This window comes from Nilaparvata lugens, chromosome 8 (assembly GCF_014356525.2).
Source record: "Nilaparvata lugens isolate BPH chromosome 8, ASM1435652v1, whole genome shotgun sequence".
Taxonomy (NCBI): Eukaryota; Metazoa; Arthropoda; class Insecta; order Hemiptera; family Delphacidae; genus Nilaparvata; species Nilaparvata lugens.
Genome location: NC_052511.1, coordinates 44,011,530 through 44,036,514, shown reverse-complemented (window position 1 = coordinate 44,036,514; position 24,985 = coordinate 44,011,530). Strand labels below are relative to the sequence as shown.

At 33.8% G+C, this 24,985-nt stretch overlaps 2 protein-coding genes across 2 annotated transcripts in view; both read left to right on the top strand.

The window, feature by feature from the left end:
- Positions 1-1,946: 1,946 nt before the first annotated feature.
- LOC111044313 (39S ribosomal protein L12, mitochondrial) lies at positions 1,947-14,868 on the top strand. Its single transcript, XM_022329412.2, has 4 exons — positions 1,947-2,413; positions 12,537-12,756; positions 13,735-13,860; positions 14,645-14,868. Exons 1-4 carry the CDS (start codon positions 2,352-2,354, stop codon positions 14,759-14,761), a joined length of 525 nt encoding a protein of 174 aa, XP_022185104.1. The 5' UTR covers positions 1,947-2,351; the 3' UTR covers positions 14,762-14,868.
- A 3,445-nt stretch (positions 14,869-18,313) lies between these two features.
- LOC111044317 (UDP-glycosyltransferase UGT5) overlaps positions 18,314-24,985 on the top strand; it is a 42,224-nt gene continuing 35,552 nt past the window's right edge. The window contains exons 1-2 of the mRNA XM_022329421.2: positions 18,314-20,067; positions 21,233-21,379. Of these exons, the coding sequence (XP_022185113.2) occupies positions 19,858-20,067; positions 21,233-21,379 (357 nt within the window). The 5' untranslated portion in view covers positions 18,314-19,857. The remainder of the gene's footprint in view (positions 20,068-21,232; positions 21,380-24,985) is intronic.

The following is a 24,985-nucleotide window of genomic DNA, read 5'->3' as shown; positions in this document are numbered from 1 at the left end:
GATGTCAAATCAATTTGTACTTCAACATAAATTTAAAAAAATTGTGCCGAAAAATTTACGAACATTAGGTCTAAAAAATATACGGTAGTGCCTACCCTTTCAATCCACGATATGTTCAAGCTCATGATGCAAGTACTAATGTTTACAAAATCTTCAGTTGACATGTTATGTACTTGCATGTTATCTACATGTTAGGAAAATAGTTTTTTTTATTCGAATATTATTGAGAACTGACTTAGTAATCCGATAACCACTTGTAGATGAAATGTTATGATAGTGCCTCCTCGCCTATTCCTCTAGCAAGCTATCAGCAGTGATACAAAATAGGATCCTCAATGAAACCTAGGTACTGTCAAATCATCCTTGCAGAAGGAATATTAAGCTGTTTCTACAATTTTTACCCAACTATGTATAATATTGTTATTTTGTTTCATTCAGGATTTACAAAATATTAAGGTGAAATGAAAACTGTATTCAAAAAATAATTTCAATGATTATTTTATTTTCAAAATACACTAAAAATTGACTTATTTGATCTTCATTTAGTAGCCAATCAATATTAATATAATACGTATAATATAATTTTATGACACTATAGTTAGTTATAAGCTTTATAAAGAGTTAAACTACATCAAGACACTATTTCTATAACAATATTTACATAAAACTATGAGAAGAATATACTACCTAATTTAAATCATAAGTTTCAGTGAACCAGTCTTATTAAATCACATTGGTTTTGAGATATTTTATCCACCAAAAGGTTTTCTTTGGTGGAATTTGGTTTTCTTTGGAGCATTTTCTTATTTTCACATAGGTGCACCCTCTTTTCAAATTGAGAATTATTGTTGTAATAAGATTATTGAATGTTTGTAGTAAATTTTTATAGGTACTAATTCAGGCCTACTCTACTTTTTAGACACAAATATGAGTGGGTGGAAAATGAGACATCGTTCAATCAAAAACCAATTGATGTTGTCACTCATTAACATTCTTACAATCATAATATTCTTGTACTTTGGATGAGAAACAATATTTCATGAATATAATTCCTTTTTTAAGAAATATGGTCACAAAATAAGTTACTGTATGCTATAGTGAGATCCACCTTATACCGATATTGACACCTTAAACGGTATTGACAGTTTTGATTAACATTGGTACAATTATTGCAATCCATGTCTATCATTTGACAAAGCAGATAGCGCTATTCTTTTCTAGCTGCGCAACGTTTCCAGATCGATCTTTATCAATGTAGGAATATTAGTAATAATAAACGATTCAATCTGAATTATAAAAAAATATTGAGTTATTGAAAAATATTGGCTAATTTCTAGGTGAATAAAAAATAATTTATTATTTTTTACAAAAATGAGCAGTTAAATTCACTAACATTAGAAATACCAGTATCAGCTATTTTCTATAGAAAGCAGTGGCAAGGTAAAGAATCGACAATACTTTCTCTACTGCCATTATATTGTGGACCTCACGTGGCCTCATTTTACCAATATGAAAAATCTTAATTTGCAATGGAAAAGCATCAATATCAAAGAAACACATCGAACAGTAATTTATTACCGATGTTGAAGCAAGGAATAGTGAATTGAATATCGATGATGAATTGAATCGATACTGGATATTCATCCCATTGATACGAGCATACGAGCTCGTGCTCCTTGTTCAAAGTTACCTTTTACCTTTTCTACAAAGCGTGTTATCTTTCACCAGAGAAGATAATATTGAAGAATGAATGAATATCAAATTCTTTTCCCACTTCCGAATAAAATTAATGGGAATTACAAAACGTAAATCGGAATGAGAATTCGGATGAGATAATGAGATAAATATCGATACCACAATATATCGATATATCCGGCAAACAATATCGATACAAATGCTTTATCCAATTTGAAATATTGATATTCAATTAATATCAATACTGTATTATCGATCAAAGTTCAAGTCAAGTAAGAATACGGATCACTCAATTGTAACGTTGTAAGTGGGAAAAAGGGAATTTATAACTCAATTACACAATGATGTAACCTTGCATATCCTATAATTTCAAGCTCCGATTCATGTGTGCTGTTTTGATTATAATATCAAAAAGTAAAAATATGGATGGGCTACTGTAATATTATCGGACCGAGTTATATCGATAATATTCAGACCAAAGTAACAATACCCCAAAATATCGATAACGAGAATAGTACAAAATAGACTTCGATAGCTCGATCATCGATATTGGCTACTGGAAAATATTTTTGGGTTCCCAAATTTTAATTTTGGGTTGTGGATTTGAGGAATTATCAATATTTAATATTTATTAGCTTCTATTAATTATTTTCAAAATGTTATGTTCCAGACAAGTATTTAAAGCTGCTTTCAACCAAAGACGTTCAATCATGAAATGGTAAGTATTTCAGCTAAATCACATGGTTTCTTTTTTACTAGATAGCCTAACCTTAATTTCTGACTCTAATAACCTTTACTCTTTAGATTAAAATATTTTCTTGTCAGTGATTTCTATAATTTACTCAATTTAACTAGTTCATGAACATTCTCGCCAAAAGACCTAATCATTTATCCACAAAAGACTTGGCCGGAACATATTAAATAGCCTGTAGGCCAACATACCGGTAGTCTATAAAGCTGCTTTTACACCAAAGTTACAAAAATGTTTATTTCTCCGTCCTCATAGATTCTATTAGATTGAACATAAGTTATCATACACATGATGAACATACAAATATGTTGGTTAAGTTTTGTTCAATCTAATAAAATCTATAAGGACAGAAAAATAAACATTTTGTTGCAGCATAAAGCTGCGTTCACACCAAAGTTATTAACTTAATCCTTATAGATTCTATTAGATTGAACAAAACTTGACAAACACATATGTTCATAATGTGTATGACAAGTTATGTTCAATCTAATAAAATCTATTATGAATTAAGATACTAGTAGTTTTGTGAACAGTAGACCTCACGCAGTTTTCTCATCCACAAGTATTTGATGTCACCTGATCTAGTTGAATCACAATATTACAGTTAAATCATAATTTACTCTTAAAGACTGTTATTTTTGTTTTCTCCAAGATCAAAAACTCACTTAATGTTAATAAACTCAGTTCACGTTTGAATTCGTCCCATATGATAATTTATCCAGATAATCTTTCCATACCGTATATGATAAAAATATTTCTCAACTATGTTAAAATTAATTTTTTTTTCAATCAATATTATAATCTCTTCAGCATTTAGTTCATTTAAACATTTTTTATTTTATTTTCAATCACCTACCTATTAAATTTGTTTTTCAAATGTGAGAATATTGATACTGATGGGCGCGCATCATAAAAAATATTGAAACCCCACCTTATAGAAATAGACATGGCCAGACATCTGTTTAATGCATGCAATGAATAATCCACTTGTCAGCTGATTGATTTTGAATAATTCTATAGTCTGATTGATCCTCTCTTCAAAGTAAATGATATATATAGTGATATCAGAGTAAGGAGGAATTCCTTTTTTTATATTTATCCTTAAAATGCAAAATTTCAAAAAACCTTGTGTATACATCGAAGCGCAGTAGAAAAAGGAATATTCCTGCTAAATCTCATCGAATTCTATCAACGCGTTTGACCGTAATCGTGTTACATGTACAGACAGACAAAAGAAAATCAGAGTTAAAACGTAGACTTCACTACGATCGGTCAATTAACATATTGTTAAAAACTTTGGTGTAAACGCAGCTTAACTTATTTTTTTGTAATGCTACAATAGTTATTTGTGCAACTAGTACGCAAAGTGCCACTTTGCTGCACCGAAAGAAACGTTTACGCGGAATGATGGTTTCTTGAGTGCAGCAAAGAAACTTTGCGCATGTATTGCACATTAAATTTTTTCTACAGTTACCATAGAATGTGAAAAGTCAGTAATAGACGGTGAACTTGTCCTACACCAAATAAAATGTTTTTTGTGCAAAATCTTTAGTATATTTAATGCTGATAATAAATATTGCAACCATTCCACAACAGAATTATTTCAAATTCAGTCTGAATGACAATAGAATGAATATTATAAAGTTATATGAGATTCAATTATAATAATACTCCCTCTACAAGAAGTCATCAGCAAGTGTAGAAATGTCACTTGTCTGGATAATGTATGTATTTTGAGCCATCAATGAGCCTCAAAAACATTATACTCCACCCGTGACTAACAGTTATTATTCTCCTAATCGAAAACACCTGTGACTAACAGTTTAATATTCTCCTATCCGAAAAAACAAAAGTTATGCAGCAAAACTTTGCTTATACTTAAACGGTGCCCATTAATTTGGTTTATTGATTAATTTGTCTATGCGATCAAAGCTGTAATCTTATGTTTTAATTTGTCTATTAATTTAAATAAATAAATAAGTTAATAGGCCCAAGACTGATCAAGGATTAGGCTAGTGATCAGCCCTCAGGACAGACTTCTAACCTGACCATTCTATGAAATTTTCATGTGTAATTTTTATTCCAGTTCCAAATATCTTCAATTTTGAGTGGATGATATATTATACACAATTAGTGTAAAAATATAGTTTCAGCTTGTTATTTTTCTTGTAAATACATTAGTAAACGTATCAAATTGGCCTTTCTGCTTTTCTGGCCAATCGCCCAGTAGCAGCATGAAACGTATAATTAAGGTTAGAGGCTTACTGCATTATTTGAAACGTGATTAAATTATATTATATAGACATTACATTTACCTGAAATGCTGAACGTCAATCATTCAAGTCACTTTTAAGTAAACAATATATTGTATTGTGTTTTTGATTACGGTATTCAATAAATCTATTCTGTATTCTGTTTCTAATCATCAACGGCATTCATTGAAGTTGTTCTACGAAAATGTGAGTAGAGATGTTTCGGGGAGTTGAAGAACCGAATAACTTTTTTTAAAGTGTAAATATTTATGTTTCAAACCTAATGGATACATTATTGTTTTGAAAATATAACCTTAGTGTCAGTAATAAGAGAAACCTAACCACAAAAGTAATTGAAGATATAAAAATACTTGATTCCTTGATCATAAAAATGATCGATAAATGTTGCCAATGTCTTCCAGTTAAAAATATAGGCATCTCCCACATAAAAAAATCGTTCATGATAATTTGAATAGAAATAAAATACTATTGCATATTATCAAAACTTCTTGTTTATTTACTGTTCGTTATTCAATATCCCACGGTAATAATCAGCTATTTTACAAAAATTTCCAGCCAGCACATATTCAGGTTTACCAACATTTCTTTTACTTTGCCGCACTCTACCGTCATAAAGCGTGTTAACTATTTTTCCTACAGTTACGCGAAAAAGTGCTCATTCCCGCATCAATTATAGTACGCAAAAATACCTTATTCCCACACCCAGTGCGGGAATGTAGATTTGAGTGCGGCAAAGTACTTTGCCGCACTCCAAATTTGCAACATAACAACACAAAATAGTTAACACGCTTCATGATGGTAGAGTGCGGCAAAGTAAAAGAAATGTTGGTAAACCTGGATATTTTGATGGCTGGAAATTTTTATAAAACAGCTGATTATTACCGTGAGATATTGGATAATGAACAGTAAATAAACAAGAAGTTTTGATAGTATTCAATATCAGTATTTTATTTCTATTCAAGTTCTCATGAACGATTATTTATGTGTGAGATGCCTATGTTTTTAACTGGAAAACATTGGAAACATTTATCGACCATTTTTATGATCAAGGAATCAAGTATTTTTATATCTTTGTTTACTTTTGTGGTTAGGTTACTCGTGTTAGTGATACTAAAGATGTGATTGTTATATTTTCAAAACAATAATGTATCCATTAGGTTTGAAACATAAATATTTACACTTCAAAAAAAGTTATTCAGTTCTTCAACTCCCCGTAAAATCTCTACTCACATTTTCGTAGAACAACTTCAATGAATGCCGTTGATGAATAAGAAACAGAATACAGAATAGATGTCATTGAATACCGTAATCAAAAACTCTGGATTCACAATAATATCCTGTTTACTCAACAGTGACTTGAATGATTGAAGTTCAGCATTTCAGGTAAATGTACTGTCTATATAATATAATTTAATCACGTTTTAAAGAATGCAGTATAACCTTACTAGGGCATATACCTACGTTACATGCGGTAGGCTACTGAGCGCTTGGCCAGAAAAGCAGAAAGGTCTAATTATTGACAAGTTTACTCATGTATTTACAAAAAAAAAACAAGCTGAAACTATATTTTTACACTAATATAGAGTATAATATATCATTCAGACTTAAACTTGAGGATATTTGGAACTGGAATAAATAGTACACATGAAAATTTCATAGAATGGTCAGGTTAGACTTAAGTCTGTCCTGAGGGCTGATCAGTAGCCTAATCCTTAATCAGTCCTTGGCATATTAGCTTATTTATTTATTCACATTAATAGAAAAATTAAAACATAAGTTTACAGCTTTGATCACATAGACAAATTAATCAATAAAACAAATTAATGGGCACTGTATAAGTATAAGCAAAGTTTTGCTGCAAAACTTTTGTGTTTTCGGATAAAAGAATATTAAACTGTTAGTCACGGGTGAAGTATAACGTTTGTGAGGCTCATTAAAGGCTCAAAAACAAATCCAGACAAGTGATATGGCCTTTTCTACACTTGCTGATGACTTCTTGTAGATGAAGTATTATTATAATTGAATCTTATATAATTTTATAATATTCATTCTATTATCATTTAAACTGAATTTGGAACAATTCTGTTGTGGAATGGTTGCAATATTTATTATCAGCATTAAAAATACTAAAGATTCACACAAACAAACATTTTATTTGGTATAGGACATGTTCACCGTCTATTACTGACTTTTCACATTCTATGGTAACTGTAGGAAAAATTTAATGTGCAATACGTGCGCAAAGTTTCTTTGCTGCACACAAGAAACCATCATTCCGCACTCGCCTACGGCTCGTGCGTAAACGTTTCTTTCGGTGCAGCAAAGTGGCACTTTGCGCACTAGTTGCACAAATAACTATTGTGTTGTTATGTTGCAAATTTGGAGTGCGACAAAGTCTTTGCCGCACTCAAGTCTACATTCCTGCACTGGGTGTGGGAGAAGATAAAAGATGGCTGACGAGAGTGTTGAATCGAATTGTGGTGTCTGTTTTAAAACTGTAAAAGAAAATGAAAATGCATTGAATTGTGAGGGTTTTTGCTCAAATTGGTATCACATAAAGTGCGTTAATATAGTGGTAGCTGAATATCGTAAAATAAGTGATCTCGGTGAAAAGACTGTGTGGTATTGTGTAGAGTGCAAAGACAAGGTAAGAAATATCATATCTAAGCATGCAAACCCGGTGAATGTGAATGATGGAAATTCCCATATGAACTCCAAAAGTGACGAAAACTTTATTTTAAGTGAACTTATTGACGAAATGAATAAGATTAATGTAAATTTTGCCCAGTTAAATAAGCGAGTTACACAAATTGAATCATCTCAAAGTGAGGTTAAGTGCAAACTTGCTTGTGACAAAATGACCAAAGTAAATAGTGTTCAGGACCAAATTTCAAAAATGGAAAGCACTATTATTTCAAATTTCTATGTAAAAAACCCAGAAATTTTACATCATGACAAAGATCTAATAATTTCTAGTGAAATTACTAGGCCTACTATACAGACTACGACATGCAATGACAACACAAAAGTAGATTGTGATCAACATGCATTTGATCCAAATATAAATGCAACTCAGGACAAATCAAGAAATGAATTTGATGCTTTATTGACAAATACAGCTTTATTGGCTGAGCAAAAAAATTCTGAGGTTTTTTCTAGTAGGATGGACTTATGTGACCAAATAGGTGAGAGTGAAATTTTTGAAGATTCAAATTGGAAGCAAGTGACTAAAATAAAAAAGAAAACCGGGAAAAATAATTCATTAAGCACCCAGAAAAATTCACATACCCCAGTAGAAAGAAATGAAAGACACAAATTAAATTATGCCCAGGCTGCAAAATCAAACAAAATCAAGACAAATACACATTCAAATAAAAAAGTTATAGTAGGATCAAAGGACCTGAATGAAAATACAGGGCCCACAGCTATGCTTGTAGGAGAAAAAAAGGCATGGTTCCATTTAGGGAAGATTAAAAAAGGAACAACAGAGGTAAATGTCAGAAATTTCATGTCCTCATCTTTTCCAGGTCTGAATTTCATTGTTGAAGGCTTGGAGAGTAAAAGTGATATTTACTGTAGTTTCAAGGTGGGAGTTGAATTTGAAAAAATGGAAGAAATCATGGATAGTTCAAAATGGCCAAGATTTGTCACCCTGAGGCGTTTTTTATTCAAACGCTTCCAGGGGGGAGCCCTAAAGTAGATCCCAAAAATCAGGGGGAAGTTCGGGGTAAACTGGACATGGAGCAAAAAATAATATTTCTGAATGTTCAGTGCCTCAGAACAAAATGGATGTCCTTGAATTTTTCATAGAGGACATTGAACCTAGCATCCTGTGTGTGTCTGAGCACTGGCTGAGAAAAGAGGAAGCTGAGTACTATAGCAATGTGGGGGAACTTGATTTGGCATGCATCTACTCAAGGTGCTTTCATAGAAATGGTGGTGCAGCAATTTTCTTAAAGAAATCCGTCAAGTTTGAGCAGATAGATGTTCAAGATTACTGTGAGGAACTCACAATGGAGCTTGTAGCAGTTAGACTGTCGGAAAATTCCATCATTGTGGTCTCCATTTATCGGTCTCCAGATGGCGATTTTGAGCAGTTCATAGGGCGTCTGGATGATCTGCTGAATGTTTTGACAGGGCAGCATGGTTCAAGAGTGATGATTGGGGGAGATTTTAACATTCATCTGGAGGTTCCATCTAGAGAGAGAAATGATTTCTCTAACCTGCTACGAGGACATGGACTTTTTGTTGCTAACCACCTTCCAACAAGAGAAACTGCATGCTTGGACACAGTAGCCACAGACTTGGAATCATGGGAGTATAGAGTTGAAGTCATTGACCCCATGGTATCCGATCACTGTGCAGTTGTTTTGACTATGAAACAAGATACTGGAGATGAGCCCCCACAAACCTGGCACTCAAATTACAGTTTCAGCAGCAGAAGTGTTAGAGATGAACTTATACCTTGTTTCTGCAGCAGGTTGAGCGAGATAAATTGGAATGAGGTTATCAGACTGGTCAAGCCTGAATATGCATTTGATATGCTTATTGCTGGGTACATGAGCATTTTTGACTTGGTTTTTCCAAAGGTGATAAGAAAGGTGCCAAGGTGTACAAGCAGGGTTCCATCACACTCAAAGGATAGATCTTGGTTCACTGAAGATCTTGCCAGACAGAAGAACTTGGTGATACTCCTACATCACTTGTACAAATCAGCAGTGTCCCCAGAGGAGAAAATGGTAAAGCATAGGCTCTATGTGGGACAAAACAAAATCTTCAGAGAAATGGTTAGGCAGGCAAAGAAAGTATACACTGCTAATACCATTGAATCGGCTCCAAATAGCTGTAAAGCAGCGTGGGAGGCCATAAACAAACATCGCCCCAAAAAGCCCAAAGTTAAATCAAACATCAGTCCAGACAATTTCAATGATTACTTTGTGAATGCTATTGAGGATGTTTTGAAGAATCTAGATGAAGCTGACATGGACCCTGTGGAGAATGTTACAAATACAGTTCATAAGATGGATGTATGGAGAAGTATCAATGCGGATAGAGTCAGAAACATTGTCAGTGGCTTGAAAAACTCCAAAACACAGGATATATTTGGCCTATCCACTTCTGTCTTGAAAGAGACCATTGAACATGTAGCAGAACCAATGGCTACAGCAGTTAACCACTGTTTGAGGTTGGGAGTATTCCCAGACACACTGAAGCTGGCAAGAACACTACCAATTCACAAGAAGGGAAATACAGAGATTCCATCCAATTTCAGGCCTATTTCAATAGTGCCAATAATGTCAAAAGTGATTGAAACTGAGATGAAGCTGCAACTTACCAACTTTTTTGTGAAGAACAACCTTCTGTCCCAGTCTCAGCATGGCTTCAGAAATGGTCGCTCAACAGCAAGCGCTCTACTGTCATTATCTAAAAAGATACAGGATGCTTTTGAGAGTGGTGATTCACTTGCGCTTACTTTATGCGACCTGAGCAAAGCTTTCGATTGTGTGCCTCATGGCATACTGATTAGGAAGCTCAACAAGTATGGTGTTCAGGGTACAGTTCTAAGCACAATCAAGTGCTACTTGGAAAACAGAAGACAAGTGGTCTCACTGGAAGGAGCATCATCAAGTATTAGAAATATGAAGCATGGTGTGCCACAAGGCTCTGTATTGGGCCCCCTGCTCTTCATACTCCTCATGAATGACTTCCCAGACAGCCAGGGGTCCATCCTCTTTGCGGACGACACCACACTGATAGCTAGAGGACGAACAACAGAGGAGGCAGCAGAAAGGTCAGTGGAACAACTAAATGCAGCAAAGTCCTGGTTTACTGCAAACAGGATGAAGTTAAATGAGGAGAAAACTAACCTTCTGGTATGTTCCCTCAAGAGGACTGCAGTGGAGTCTGATCCTGTGAAGCTGCTGGGTTTTTGGGTTGACAACAAGTTGAGGTGGAGTCAACATGTGGCTGAGGTCTGCAAAAGACTTTCCAGGGTTATATTCCTTATAAGAAAACTGAGACACATTGTCTCCAGGGATTACCTGGTCTCAGCTTATCACTCCCTTTTTCATAGTCACATCTTGTATGGAATCCTCCTGTGGGGACACGCGCCTTATTGCCATGATGTGCTGCTCCTGCAGAAGAAAGCAATCAGGGCCATTACTTTTGCGGACTACAGGGAGCATTGCAGGCCACTCTTCAAGGAACTGAAGATACTCACCATCCACAGCCAATACATCCTGTCCTCCTTGATGTATGTCAGAGACAACCTGCAGCAGCTGTCAACAAGAAATCAGATACACAGCTACAATACACGCCATGCAACTGACCTGGATGTTCCCCGATGTCGGTTGGCTGCTACTCAGAGAGGCTTCCCATCAGCTGCCTTGGGCTTCTACAATGGACTCCCAACTGAAGTAAAAAGTGCATCACGTGCAAGATTCAGCGCTCTCGTCAGGCAAAAGTTGATTGATAGAGCAATTTACTCGTTGGCAGAATTAGCTAATGAGCCTTTATTTTAATGACACAGTCTGTCTGGTAAACCCGGTCAAGGACGACGACAACAAGTATCAAGTAAGTATCAAGTATCAAGTAATAAGGTATTTTGCGTACTATAATTGATGCGGAATATGCACTTTTTCGGGTAACTGTAGGAAAAAAATGTTATTTATGATTTTAATATTAATGAATATGAATTTGAGGATAAATTGCAGTCTTGGAACGATCGCTGTATCTCAGTTGTTATGAAGGATATTATTATTGACTCAGTTTTCGTTTTTAGAAAAGGAATAACTTAATTAAAAAGCGTTAGCGTTTGGCCTATTTCTGTATTAAAATTTCACTTTACATTCCAGTTTCCAGTGATCGCCCCCCGACTGTAATTTACCAAATTGGTTATGTTCATCCAACAACAAAATAATTGGTTTTTATTTGAAGACAAGAAATAGGCAGCTTAGAAGGACAGTATAGTTTGATCTGCCAACTTGCTTTTTTTTGACGCCATCTATCCAACTGGTCATGGATGTAGCAAAAAATAAAGCTATTGGTTTATGCTTTTTTAAATATTATACGAGCAGATGTTACCCGCGCTCCGCAAAGGTCTGTGAAAACCATACTTAGGCCTACTTACTGCTTTTCTCCTTAGTCATAAGTAGAGGTCTGGATTGACTACCCTAAGTGGAAAGTGGATCTGACTTGTTCCTTGTAGGGGTTATAATCATGATTAATTAGGGGTTGACATAATTATAAGTTATGTCAAATATGATCACTTTATTATCCACGTTTTTTACTCAGTCAAACATATAAAACATTTAAAAAATACATAACGTTAGCACGTTAATGTTAGCCTCTTTTTTACACAAATAGATTGAATTATAGTTTTATAGCTACATGTTGAAAATTAAAATTATTATCCTATCAAATTCACTTGACAATAGAAAAATAACCGCACCGTAATTGAAAAAATGGAATAATTATTATTTTGCCAATATTACGTGGATATTCTCCATTAAAGTTTTCAGCAAAAAAAAACTGTTAGTCCTGGTTGAAGTTGTGAAGGGTATAAAAATCAGGGTTTGTAGGTTTCCTCACCAACAAAAAGCCTGCAACTTACAATACAAATACCTACTTGGAAATCACTCAAAAATGGCTCTAATGTTCGAAACATGTTGTGATAAAATAATTTAAAAGGGTACTAAGATTTATATTTTTATTTTATTTATATTAAAAGTAGCCCTAAAGAAAAAAGACAAATACATACTGTATCTTTCAACTCGTGTTTTCAAAATGTCTCTTAATATCTTGTTTTCTTTTTGCAGCTGCTCTCTTCTACAAAGCGAAACCCTCAATATTCCTCCTTCCGATGGCCCGAATCCAGTGTTTTCTCCAAAGATTGAAGGAATCGTTTCTGAAATTTCGAAGTTGACACTGCTGGAAGTTTCTGAATTGTCAACGGCATTGAAAAAGAAGTTGAACCTCCCCGATGCTCCGATGTTTGCGGCCGGTCCTGTGGCCGCGGCTGCTGCTCCAGTCGAAGAGGTAAAACATATTTCCTAATAAATAAATAAAATAATAAAAAGAAAAATAGATCCTAAATTATATTTCCATTTACTATACCAATGGTATACAATTAGCAACAAATTGTCCAAAAATTAATAATGTTCTGTTCTAAACAACCTACTAGAAATGAGATGCATACAACCCTCCTACGGTACCTCACACAAACTTACTTTTGAAATAGTATTCACTTACTTACTTCTGGTGTCTTCACCAAGGTTCAAGTTACTAGGAATATTGTCACACTCACCCTGACGATGCTTTTTTGTAACCTTGCTGTTCTTCGGATCTGCCGGTTTTTTTATAATAATTACTTTCTAATTGTTTTGAATCGTAGGAACTGTTTTTTACATCTTAGGAACCCTTGAAATATGCAATTTTTTCTACCACTTACCAATGACTTATTTCAATATGTATTAAACTTAATAATAGTTTACAAAAACCTTTCAATATCTATCCAAGGAATTGCTCATGATGAATTCACTGCATTTAAATTATTTCATAATTTTCATCTCATACATTCATGCTTTACTTTATGGTTTAACTTGACTAGGCTATTTATTTTGTGTACTTGGAAATAAATTTTTAATGAAAATATTGAAGTAGAAAATTGTGTTATTTAAAAATATTCCAATAGTCCATTCTTAAGGACTGTGCTGTGAACATTCTAATGAACTAAAAGTGATATTAGACCGAATTGTTTTCTTTTTTTTTAATAAATAGTTTCACTGCTTCATTTGATAATAGTGAGTTTATTATGTAATATTTATGATAACAGTGTTCAATATATTGTCTGATCATTCCAAATGATTTTAATTGAAATACCGTAATATGTAGCCTAATATATCCACTCAATATGAAATATCTCTAGATATCCCGACCTCTCTCGATATTGCTACAGAAACGTTTATGCAATTTGTGTAACTTATTGACATTTGAAGAAAAAACATTGATTTTCAGGATGAAGCCCCCGTGAAAGTGGTTCAAACCAGTTTCAAGGTGAAGCTGATGAAGTTTGATGAGAAGCAGAAGGTTGCACTGATCAAGGAGGTGAAGAGTCAACTCGATGGAATGAACCTTGTCCAGGTAAAGTTCTGTTTTTATGTATTCATTCCTTAACAACATGCTTACTATTATGAGATGAAGCAACAGACAGGCATATGACCAAGACTGTATTATAGTTATTATTAATAAATTTTATGTTTGTCCCGAGATTAATTCATCTAAAATATTTCGAATGCTTGGTAAATGGTCGATAATAAAAATAATGGTAAATTGGCCAAGTATTCGAATAATCTATCAATATCAATTTAGCTGGATATTTCCTTCATCTTGAGGCATACAGACTTGACGTAAAACTTCGGCGGGTCAATATAGAAAAATCACAACTCGCAAATTGTAATTATTTGTATTTATTTTGAACTTACAGTCGGAAACTTGGTGTAAAAATAAATACGACTGATATGGAACACAATTTTATTGTTCTTAGTAATTTTTTCGTCAATCCCATTCAATATTTAAACATTTGGACTTGAGGTCAACTACCTTGACCTATCAATTTATATAAATATCGGTTAAAAAGCTAACTGAGATCCAATTAAAAAAAAAGTGGTTATAGTAATAATGTCTGATTAACTAAACGTGGAATTGAACCTTGGTTTGAATTTCTCAAATAATTTTGTTTTGATTTTGTTTGACAGAAATATTATACCTGTTCAACAAATTTATACCTGTTCAACGTTAAATAGGGTTTACATGCAATAGAATAGAATATAATTAATTGTTGATAGAACATCTTCAGAACCAACCCAAAAAGCTTCAGTTCGTTATTGCTTTGAAATCGTTAAATATATTTTTGTATGTTTCTCAGGCTAAGAAATTCGTTGAAGGAGCTCCCATCCTAATCAAAGACGATATCACCAAAGAGGAGGCTGAAAAATTTAAAGCTGCATTTGAAAAAGTTGGAGGAGAATGTGAAATCAGTTAATCATTTATCACTGAACACTGTATGTAAATATTCGATAGACTCAATACTTTAGTTTAGCTGTATGTTTTTACTTGAATTGTTTGATAAAGCTGGAAATTCATCAACTTTTTTGTGCTGATAATTTGAAATAATCCTTTTTGACCATTATTGAGTAGACACTGATGTTGATTTAGACATTTGTGAAACTTCTCCATAGTAAGATGATGTTGATTTAGACATTTGTGAAACTTCTCCATAGTAAGATGATGTTGATTTAGACATTTGTGGAACTTCTCCTTAATAAGATGAATGTTTAATATTATTGTTAATTGCACGAATCTTTGAAATACTTGTTTTTTTGAATTGACAGTTGCTTTATTTCAAATTTGTTTAAAATACACTACTTAATAATGTTCCAAGTTTGATAATAATCTCAAAACAGAGATACATGTTGCTGGGATTTGAGCAACAATATTTAAGTGTCCATGAATACTCGTGGCATGGCCATTACCATCATGAACTGTATACTTATGATGGTAGTGACCGTACTGACTTGCGGGTGCCGACAAATGTAGTAATAAGCTTAATGTGTAAGCCTGACCGTTTTATTCCTATTTATAAAATTACAGCGTGCTAGGCTCTTGACTCAAATAGTTGGAAAAAACTCAGCTAGTCGATCAAATGTTTCTGCTATGCGTAGTAGCGTCTTGATGCTGTGGAAGGGGTAAATTGGTCCAGGGATCAAGTTATGAGTCCGTGACTGTAGATGAGTAGAGAGCACTGAACTCTAAATAACATCTGGAGATAACACTGGCTATAGTAAGGTCCACATTATAATGGCAGTAGATAAAGATAGAAGAACAGCGTTGCCGATCTCTGCCTTAATTAATTATATTTCTACATTGTCAAAAACAGATTTGGCATCGTTGCGGAGCTAGAAAAGGATAGTACTACCTGCTTTGTCGAATGATAGACAAGGATAGCAACATCAAAGTTTATCAAATACTGTCATTATAACGTGGACCTCACTATAGGGTTACTTTGCCAGACCAGGGTTCCATCTAATTTTGTTAGGTCGACTAAAGCTGAGAATGATTTTCAATCAAGCTGTAGGTGCTCTGTCTTAACTTTGTTAGGTTGGTAATATCAGAGAAAACTTCTATAATGCTGTATTCGGTGGCAATATGTATCAAGGCATTGAAAAAAAAACGACGGAACACGGCTGCATTAATGTGTGATGTCTCCAGTTGTTGTTTGTAGCTCAGTTCCAGAGAGGTCTGCTGAGTAGAGGGGTAGGTAGAGAGTGGATCATGTTGAAATCTAATACTACAGACTGTTGAAATTTAATACTACAAACTGTTGAAATTTAATACTACAGACTGTTGAAATTTAATACTACAGACTGTTGAAATTTAATACTACAGACTGTTGAAATTTAATACTACAGACTGTTGAAATTAAATACTACAGACTGTTGAAATTTAATACTACAGACTGTAATACTAAAATGACTTCATTATTAGGAATATTTTGAAATTTGGTTGCAAAGCTAAGAGATTTTCCTCCATAAGAGTCTTCAATAACTAGTGCCTACTTATATTATTTGAAACAAGAGAAGACAAAAATAGAGGCAATAATAATGTTAGTATTACTGTTAGTATTACCATAGAATAAACAATCATCCATAGAATAAAACAATCAATCTTATGAATTTTCTCTGCTATTACTTAGTGTCACATTACATTACTGTACTGCACAATACTGTACCATGTTGTAATGTACTGTAGGTTTTAGGTACTATTCTGTACTGTACAATAGCCTAATGTACCGTGAGCTGAAAAGGAACAACAAATACAAAACGGGTATACATGGGGTTCTTAATAATTATATGCTAATTCTTAAGAAAACGTATTATTATTTTTAATTCAATAGTCATGAATTTTAAGTAAAGAGTTTGTCATCAATTTACTGAACAATAAATTATTCTTCCAATATAACATTTGCTATAATATGGCCTCAATTGAAATCTATGCAATTATCCACTTTCCCCATAACATTTTGTAGCACATTGACTCGTATTCCATCAAATTTATACCTAACTAGTTGTTTTTGGACTGGGATAGTTCTTATTCCGGAGTTCAGGATCGAGCAGTGTGTCTTTGTTCCATACAATAGTTAGCATAAATGAAATGCTTTGAATACTTTGTTTCCAGGTGGCCTAATTTCACGAAACAGGGATAAATCTGTCACTAAACCTTCCCGCTCGCAACCTAAAACCCTGACAACCTGCAACCTAATTCTCTAGAGTTACTTGAAAGCAAATTTTCCCTGAACGGTCCATTCAGAACTATCCCAGCCCTTGAACAACGAATTCAGGACAAAATGTTTGAGAAATGTGAAGGAATACCATTAATGCAGGAATACACTAGCAATTCCATGCTGAAGGTCATTGAAATCGTGATAATTGCATAGATTCATTTAGCTGAGATGTTATATTGAAAAAACATATTTTTTCACTTATTGTCCGATGAAATGTAATATTAGTGACTGGCTTTACTGATATGCCCAAGTGACATCCATACCACCACGCGCGAGGATCTCTTGGGAATGGCGGATTTACTGTCTTCACCTGCAAGAAATAGATAATATAAAATCATAATGCCTTCTATACAATAGCTAAGGAAGCATCCCAAAATAAAGTAAAAATTGACGATGTTATTATATTTTACCTATTTTTAAAATGGAGCTTAAATAATCTTATTGGAACCCAATGGCTCGATTCACTTCAATCTGTCAGTATTTCTTTTATGAATAAAACAAAGAATTTTGTTCAATCAATGCTGAATAAAAGACAGTGTTGTAGTGAATTCACTATAGAGAATCACGTGATTTGGGGATGTTCTTGAAGACTTTTTATGTCCTACAACAATCATTACCCTATATTAATTAGTTGGTCAGTATATGAAGCAAACATCTAGAAAATAGAACATCGAAAGAAAAAAATGCTAAATTATCCATGTTTGAATGGTACAGTAATATTCAAATCAAATAAATGTAGTAAGTAAATACACGTTACAAAGGGGAGGTGACATCATATCACTTGCATCCCTTCACTCTCTTCTCTCTTTATATTTGAAATCTATCAGGGTTTATTGCTTGTTAATTAACTAATAGTATAAATCACTAGACTGACTGTGTTGCGCAAAACGAAGAAGTAGGAAGAAAAATTAGACGAATGAAGAGGAAGAAGAAGAAGAAGAATAAGCGAATATCATTACCAATAGGAGTTAGTACCGTTACCTTGCTTGCAACTTCACAAGACATTGAGTTACTTTTACTTTTGTTTTGCAGTTATCCATGCGCTCCTATACAGTGCACAATCTTCTATCGACAATCATTTTCTATCCAACTACTCCTTCTCCTCTCAATACACCACCACCTTCTTCTTCTAATACTCCACTATCTCCTCCTCCTTTTCCTCTTCCACCTCCTTCTCTTCCAGCAACTGTTGCTCTTCGTCGCCCTCCTCCACTGGAACCGCAATCTGCTAATCGTTCTCAGTACTTCTACTGAAGCTTTTAGTAAAGCTGTTGCTGTCTACAGTCATCCATTTGCACTTGAAAATTATCCGCCATCTTCCTTCTCCTACAGTTCCTACATTATTCTTCTTCACATCCAATTTACTAACTAAACTATCCATGAGTAACGTTTGCTTTAGTTAACTTACTCTAGTACTCACTAACATATACCGTAGCAACTTCCTTTAGGTACATTTTGTTCTAGTCATTCTAATACATTATCCGTTTCTTCTATATTCTTCTCGTTTCCCCATTATTACTCTATCCAGCACAACCCTTCCAAAATAACTTCTTATAGGCTAATATTAAATATTCGCCTTCAGTCAAATAAAAAATCATTGTTTTTCAACAGCTCCAAGCAATCTCCATTAAATTTCTAAACAATTTCCAAATATATACTATATATTTTATGTAATAGAGTATTTTTCTTCATCCACTATAATATTTTTTGTTCATCAATCCCTCTCATTTAATCTACTTTTATAACTTTCCCTTTTCGTTTCCAGTTTCATCCTGACTTTTTCAATCTCTATCATAAGATTTCAAATCTCACGATCATTCTCCAATATTACCCCACATGGTTTTCTGTGATTTTTTATAATTATATGATCCTTTTATAACTCCATCATTTGACTACCTATCAACTATTGTACGAATCGGATATTTTTCTATTATTGCTCTGCCTCCAATCTTTGCATTTCCTCCATAACATTCTCCATATTAAAAAGGTACAGAATATCTTACTGGGTAGAAAACTATCAAAGTTTTTTGATATTTACATTTCTTTATGCTACTTCTAATAATATTTCAAATCCACTTCATGCATTTCCTTCTGAAAATTCACACTTCATTTTAGTGGAAAATAACTCATACCAACATAATTTATTCATTTCCTATTTAATCTATTGAATCATCTGACCCTCTATTAAATAATCAACAAAGAAAATCTAATATTCTACTCATTTCACGTCTCACCATTTTCCAGATTTCATTGATAACTCCATCTTTTGGTTCTAGCAGGAAAATCATTCCTACTTTTCTCCATTTTATAACTCACTCTCATTATTACCTGCCAACAATCTAGGAAAAATAGTTCAGATTTCAATCCATTTCTTCAGTTTTGATGCTTCATACCTTGTCGTTCTCGTAGATTAATTATTCATAATTTCCCATCTTCTAGCGTCTTCTAATATTTCAATACATTTCTTGGACAGTTTCATTCTTCAAATTTCCTTCTGCTATTTAGTTCTTCGATCAATATTTGCAGTAGCAGAAGCCCATAGTTCTATTATTTATATAGCTTTCATTGGATATTTGAAATAATATTATGCAGTAATCAATTCCTTTATTTACTTACCCCTTTTATTCCTATTTCCTATCTTCATCCGTATTCTCTTATCTATTTCTCAATTCTTTAATGCTGCATTCATAACATAACTTTATCATACTCGTAGAATATTATCCATTCTCTTCCATCTACTATCCTTACCGTACCTAAACATCCCGTCCTTAAGTCTCCTCGGTTTCAATTCCTCTGCCATGTTCTCATCTTCTTCTTCACTTGTGGTATTCGTGCTGTGCGCGTGTGTGAGCTTCGCCATGTGCGCGCGTATCTTGTGTGTGATCCCCACCAGCAACAAGAGTCACTACTCGACGTTCGAGACGCTGGCAGTGGAGCTAGCACGGCGCGGTCACCAGCTGGTTGTCATCAATCACTTCCCTCAGGAGGGTGGTCCAGGCTCCATCAAGGTTCAATACTCATCAGCTGATCGTAGTGCTATGTTTGCGGGATGACGTCACGGTGTCCCCTCACTACAGAGTGCTCACATTGGATGCGTTTGAAGTGATATGAAAATATTCTATAAAATAAAATAATGAGGAGGAATTGGAAATTAGACCTCTGCTCCTCTCAACCACGCGGTCCTCACATAGTAGTTTTTTTTATAAAGGACGGCAGATTTAATTTATGCACAGATATGAGCCCAGCAAGCTAAGCTCTTTAGTTCCAAGCTAAGGAACACTCCACTTCCTATTCCTGGGTTGAGAGCCCAGCCATGTAGGAGGCGTTCGACATTATCATGCGTCCCCAGCTAGGATACATAGGCCTACTACTAGGTAACATAGTGGCCACACCACTATGCCACACTCTCAACACTAGGAGCATAGGCTACCCAATAATAAACTGCCTAGTTCCCCACCAAAAGTTAAACTGTCATTCTCATAAAGAGTAATTGCTCCAGTCTATTCATAGTATACATACCCATACAGTCTACTCATAGTTTAGTTAGTTTTCGGTATGTAATCTGGAGTACGATGCATTCAAGTCTAATATTATGTCAAAAAGGAATAATTAAAAACTGGGAATAAGAAAATAAACACATACTAAAATATAAAACACTAGGTCACTTATTAAATCCAATGAACTTTCAAATAGATTTGGGCCAAGCCTGTTGTTCCTTCCTAATCATATTTAGGCTATATGATTTGTTATTCTGTCCACGAATAAATGAATAAATAAATCTATAGCTTTAATGGTCCATTTGATTTGATGAAGTTCCGCCGTTCTAGAAACCGGGTCTAAATGGAGTGACATACGATATTGTCGATTGATGAGTTCTTATCTGGACTAGTAAATTGCGGTGAGACTGTGAGCACCCCTTATTATGAATCTCGAAAACTAGATGCAGTGTTACGTCATCTCGCCAACCTTTGAGTCCTATTGGTACAATTAACTGAGGAATATTCACCCCCTATCTACTAAGCTTGGCTCCGTGAAGGTTAATAGATATATTAGCTGAAGAGTACAGTTAGCTGAATTAGTACATTTAGCTAATGAGTATTGAACCCTCTATCTATTAACCTTGGTGCCATGAAGGTTGATAGATAGATTACCTTGCGTTTGCGTTGCATGAAGGGTTTAGTGGACGTGGATACCAGGGGCCATGTAGTTACAATGGTGTCGGCCACGGATGTCCTCTCTATTGGCTCCATCCCCTCCAACACCATCTTCAATCTGCGCGATCTTTACGAACTCATCGATACATCGGAAGGCGTTTTCCAGGTACGTACATTCTTATTTTTTATAATTTTTCCCACTGTGTGTCTATAAATAAAGTGAGGTCCACGTTATAATGGCAGTGGAGAAAGATAGGAGAAGGCCGATTCCCTGTCTGCTACTATCTTCTATAGAATATACATGATACTAGTATATATGATGAAATATTAACTGTTTAATCTTGTTGAAAATAATCAATTATATTCTATTCGCCAAGAAATTATATTCTTCAGTGATTTGATAATACAGTTTCATAATTGAGATAAAATAGCTTGTTAAGTAATTATATTTCCACATTGTTAAAAACGATCTGCAAAAGTTTCTGAGTTAGAAAAGGATAGCGCAATCTGTTTTATTGATAGACAAGGATAGAAAAACCAATATTAATAAAATACTGGGATTATAACGTGGACCTCACTATAGATAGATCTCCACTTTCTCTACCACTCCGTCCCTCACTCACTATTATTAATCATTATTTAAATGATTCAAAAGGATACTGAGATTTTTATTTTTCTTTCTATTTCCATATTACTTCAATTTTGATCCACAAAAATAGTATGATGAAAGGTTGTTTAAAGAACTAAGATGGTTACAACCAAATTACCATGGTAATTTAATATACTCTGCCAAGCTCAAAAACATTTTATGTCTGTAAGAAACATACCGGTAAATTAAAACTATTATTTCAAGAATTCAGCAGTTGTTTAAAAATCTTGAATTTTTAGTATGATAATTTTATCTGTGGTGAGCAAAAATAGCTCAATTCTTTCTAGGAAATAATATATATCTAAATTTTTACTTGACATTTATGCCAGGTTTAAACTATGCCAATTGGCAAAACAATAATAATTGTCAATTAGTTTTTATTTAGCTATGCCTAGATGATGGTTCTAGAATTAAAAGATTCAATTGATACTTTACACCAGCTATAAATTTCAGAAGACAATATTATTATCTTGTCAATTGGCATCGTATAAACCCGCCTACATTTTAGTTTTCAGGTATGATGATAGTTTGTGATTCATGCAATAGAGAAACAAATATTCTATTACAGTGTTTCAATAGAAAGGGACTTTCAAAATAACTTTCCACTTTCATTTCATAATACTTTTTAATTACCGACGAAATTAGATTGTTTTTTTCTCCACTGAAAATACTCTGCCGCATATTTTAGCCAATCCTTAATAGCGTCTTCAATTTGGGTCTCAATGCCCACAGTCGACCCACAAGATTTTTGATAGAATCTGAAACATAAGGTAATATAAATTTTAATAAGAAATTCTATAATATGAAGGCGGATAAAATTTTGCCACTACATAGGAGTTATTATTTGATACAGATGTTGCATGGTTAAAAGGGAATTGCTTTTAACAACAAGTACAGAAATTTTTCTCAAGTGCACATCTAATAATGTTATACATTTGATATTTTGTTACACACATTGATATTTTGAATCACAAGGCGAGGTGATGACTGTTTTTTAGATAAAAATAGTCCATTACTATACAATAGTCAGACGAGAAAGTCACACCAGCTGTTCGTTCAAACATTCAAAAGAACTAAGAATAAAGTAAGAATATTGGGTTTCCAAATTTTGTAGCATAGACGAATTTTAACTTGAAATACTCCTCTTTCATTAGGCCTATAGAAGTAAACAAATAAGGCTCTATATAAAAACGGTAGAAAATTTATTTTTTAATTTATGAGTAAAATTTAATAGTTACTGTAGGTACATACTTAGTTTTATGAAAAAAACAGTTGTATCCCGATATTTCAACCATTTTTTATTGGCCTACTAAATTTTGTAAACCTAGACCAAAAGTTTAAAATCACAATGAAATTAATCATAAATATCCTTGACATATATGGGTTGTAAACATGCATAAATTAATTGAAAATTTAATTTTAAAATGAACAAGTTTAAGCTAAATTTCGTCACCATGGAATGACGATATTTGGAAAATGTTAATATTTATGAGCTGAACTCCGGACACCCGTTTTCAATTTCTTGGATCACCGAGTTAATTACTGAACTTGTTAAAAGCAATCACTTTGATGTTAAGTGATTTATATTATATTAAGTTCAGTGTTATTATATTAAGTTCGATGGAATTTCTCAACACAAGCAGTCCTGTGACAAAAACAATACATAGATAGCATAATGAAAATATTTGTGCAGGAATCAAAGTAATAGTAATTTATTTGGAAGTTAAGTAGTAGGCTACATGTAAAATACTTAAAACCAAGCTTATTGTATTATATTAATTTTTAATAATTATATTAAATTAGAGCCCTCTAATTAAAAACATAATATAACTTACCGTACCTAACCCTAACCTCAAATGTAAACATAATTATGTTCAACACACAATATTTGTTTTGAAGTTTAGACAATAAATCACCAAACAATATCATCTTTTAAATAAGAATAATAAATTAAATAAACTTACCAAGTCAAAGTGGAATAGGTAAACTCTTCTAAAAGAGTTCACAGCTTTCATCAATGTGATGAGAATTCAAACATGAAATGGCGTTGATCAGTCGATCGTCGTAAATAGATCCGTTTTTGTGTAAGGACTACTGTAGCGCTGTGAGTGGTGGAATTGGAAGCTCGTTTTCAACGTGTTTTCAACGATAGATCAACCGTTGAAAACAACATTGCATTTAAAACGTTGAAAAATTCAACCGCTAACGGTTATTCAACCTCAACAACCAAATTTCAACGTTGGAAACACGTAGGTGTGCTACCTGGGTAATAGGTGAAAGCGCAGTTGCCAATTTGTCGATTAGACTCAGTCGACTGAGCGCTTCCAAAGAGGAAACATCCGTATGCGTATCATGAGCGCTTGAATACTCACTGGAAAATAGAGAACGCTGGCCGGTTCAAAACGGCAACATAGCCGCCGTTGTATCTCTGTCGCTGTATGCCTTCTCTGCTGCGCATGTCCATCCAAAGTAAGAAGTAATTTTGTACAGAGTATAGTATTCCATCTGCCCTATCCAAATTACTTCATATTTAAAGACTTGTCAGTGTTGAGACTTTCAAATCGACTTGGAAAATCTTCCCATTCATAAAAATGCAAAAGTGTGCATTTCTAGAAACCTACATGACTTCTAATGAGTATAATATTCTAATACAGTATTATGAATAATAATAATACTCTTGGCTGTTATGAATTAGTGAATAAACTGTAGCAATTCAGAAGTCGTAGAGAGAACATCGTTTTAATTGTTCGTCGTAGTTTAGTGTAGTCAGCAAATTTTTGTGTGAGTGTACAAAAATTTCGTCAGTAGTGATAATTAGGTCAGAGCATTGAACTGTGTACAACGTTAAACTGTAAATTCGATATGAAATGGGATCGCCAGAAAAACTTTCTCAGTTTCTAGCATCGGAGTTTGAGGAAAGTGAAAATACTAGATGTGAAAGTGATAATCCTCAAAAATCAATGGAGCCCAATAAAGATAATAATTTGGTTAACCAACTTTGGACTCTAAAGGCATCTTTTGAAGATTGGGGCACAAAGCTGTATGCTAAGAAAAAATATGTCAAGCAGACTATAAAGAATTTCTTGGGCTTTGTGAGGATCTTGCAGTAATCGCAGGGAAAAC

What these genes read in the sequence shown, in the direction of transcription:
- LOC111044313 (XM_022329412.2), top strand. Translation starts at nt 2,352, where the DNA reads ATGTTATGTTCCAGACAAGTATTTAAAGCTGCTTTCAACCAAAGACGT. An exon ending in CTGCTGCTCCAGTCGAAGAG is followed by an intron (nt 12,757 to 13,734) that starts GTAAAACATATT and finishes ATTGATTTTCAG; the next exon opens with GATGAAGCCCCCGTGAAAGT. An exon ending in ATGGAATGAACCTTGTCCAG is followed by an intron (nt 13,861 to 14,644) that starts GTAAAGTTCTGT and finishes TATGTTTCTCAG; the next exon opens with GCTAAGAAATTCGTTGAAGG.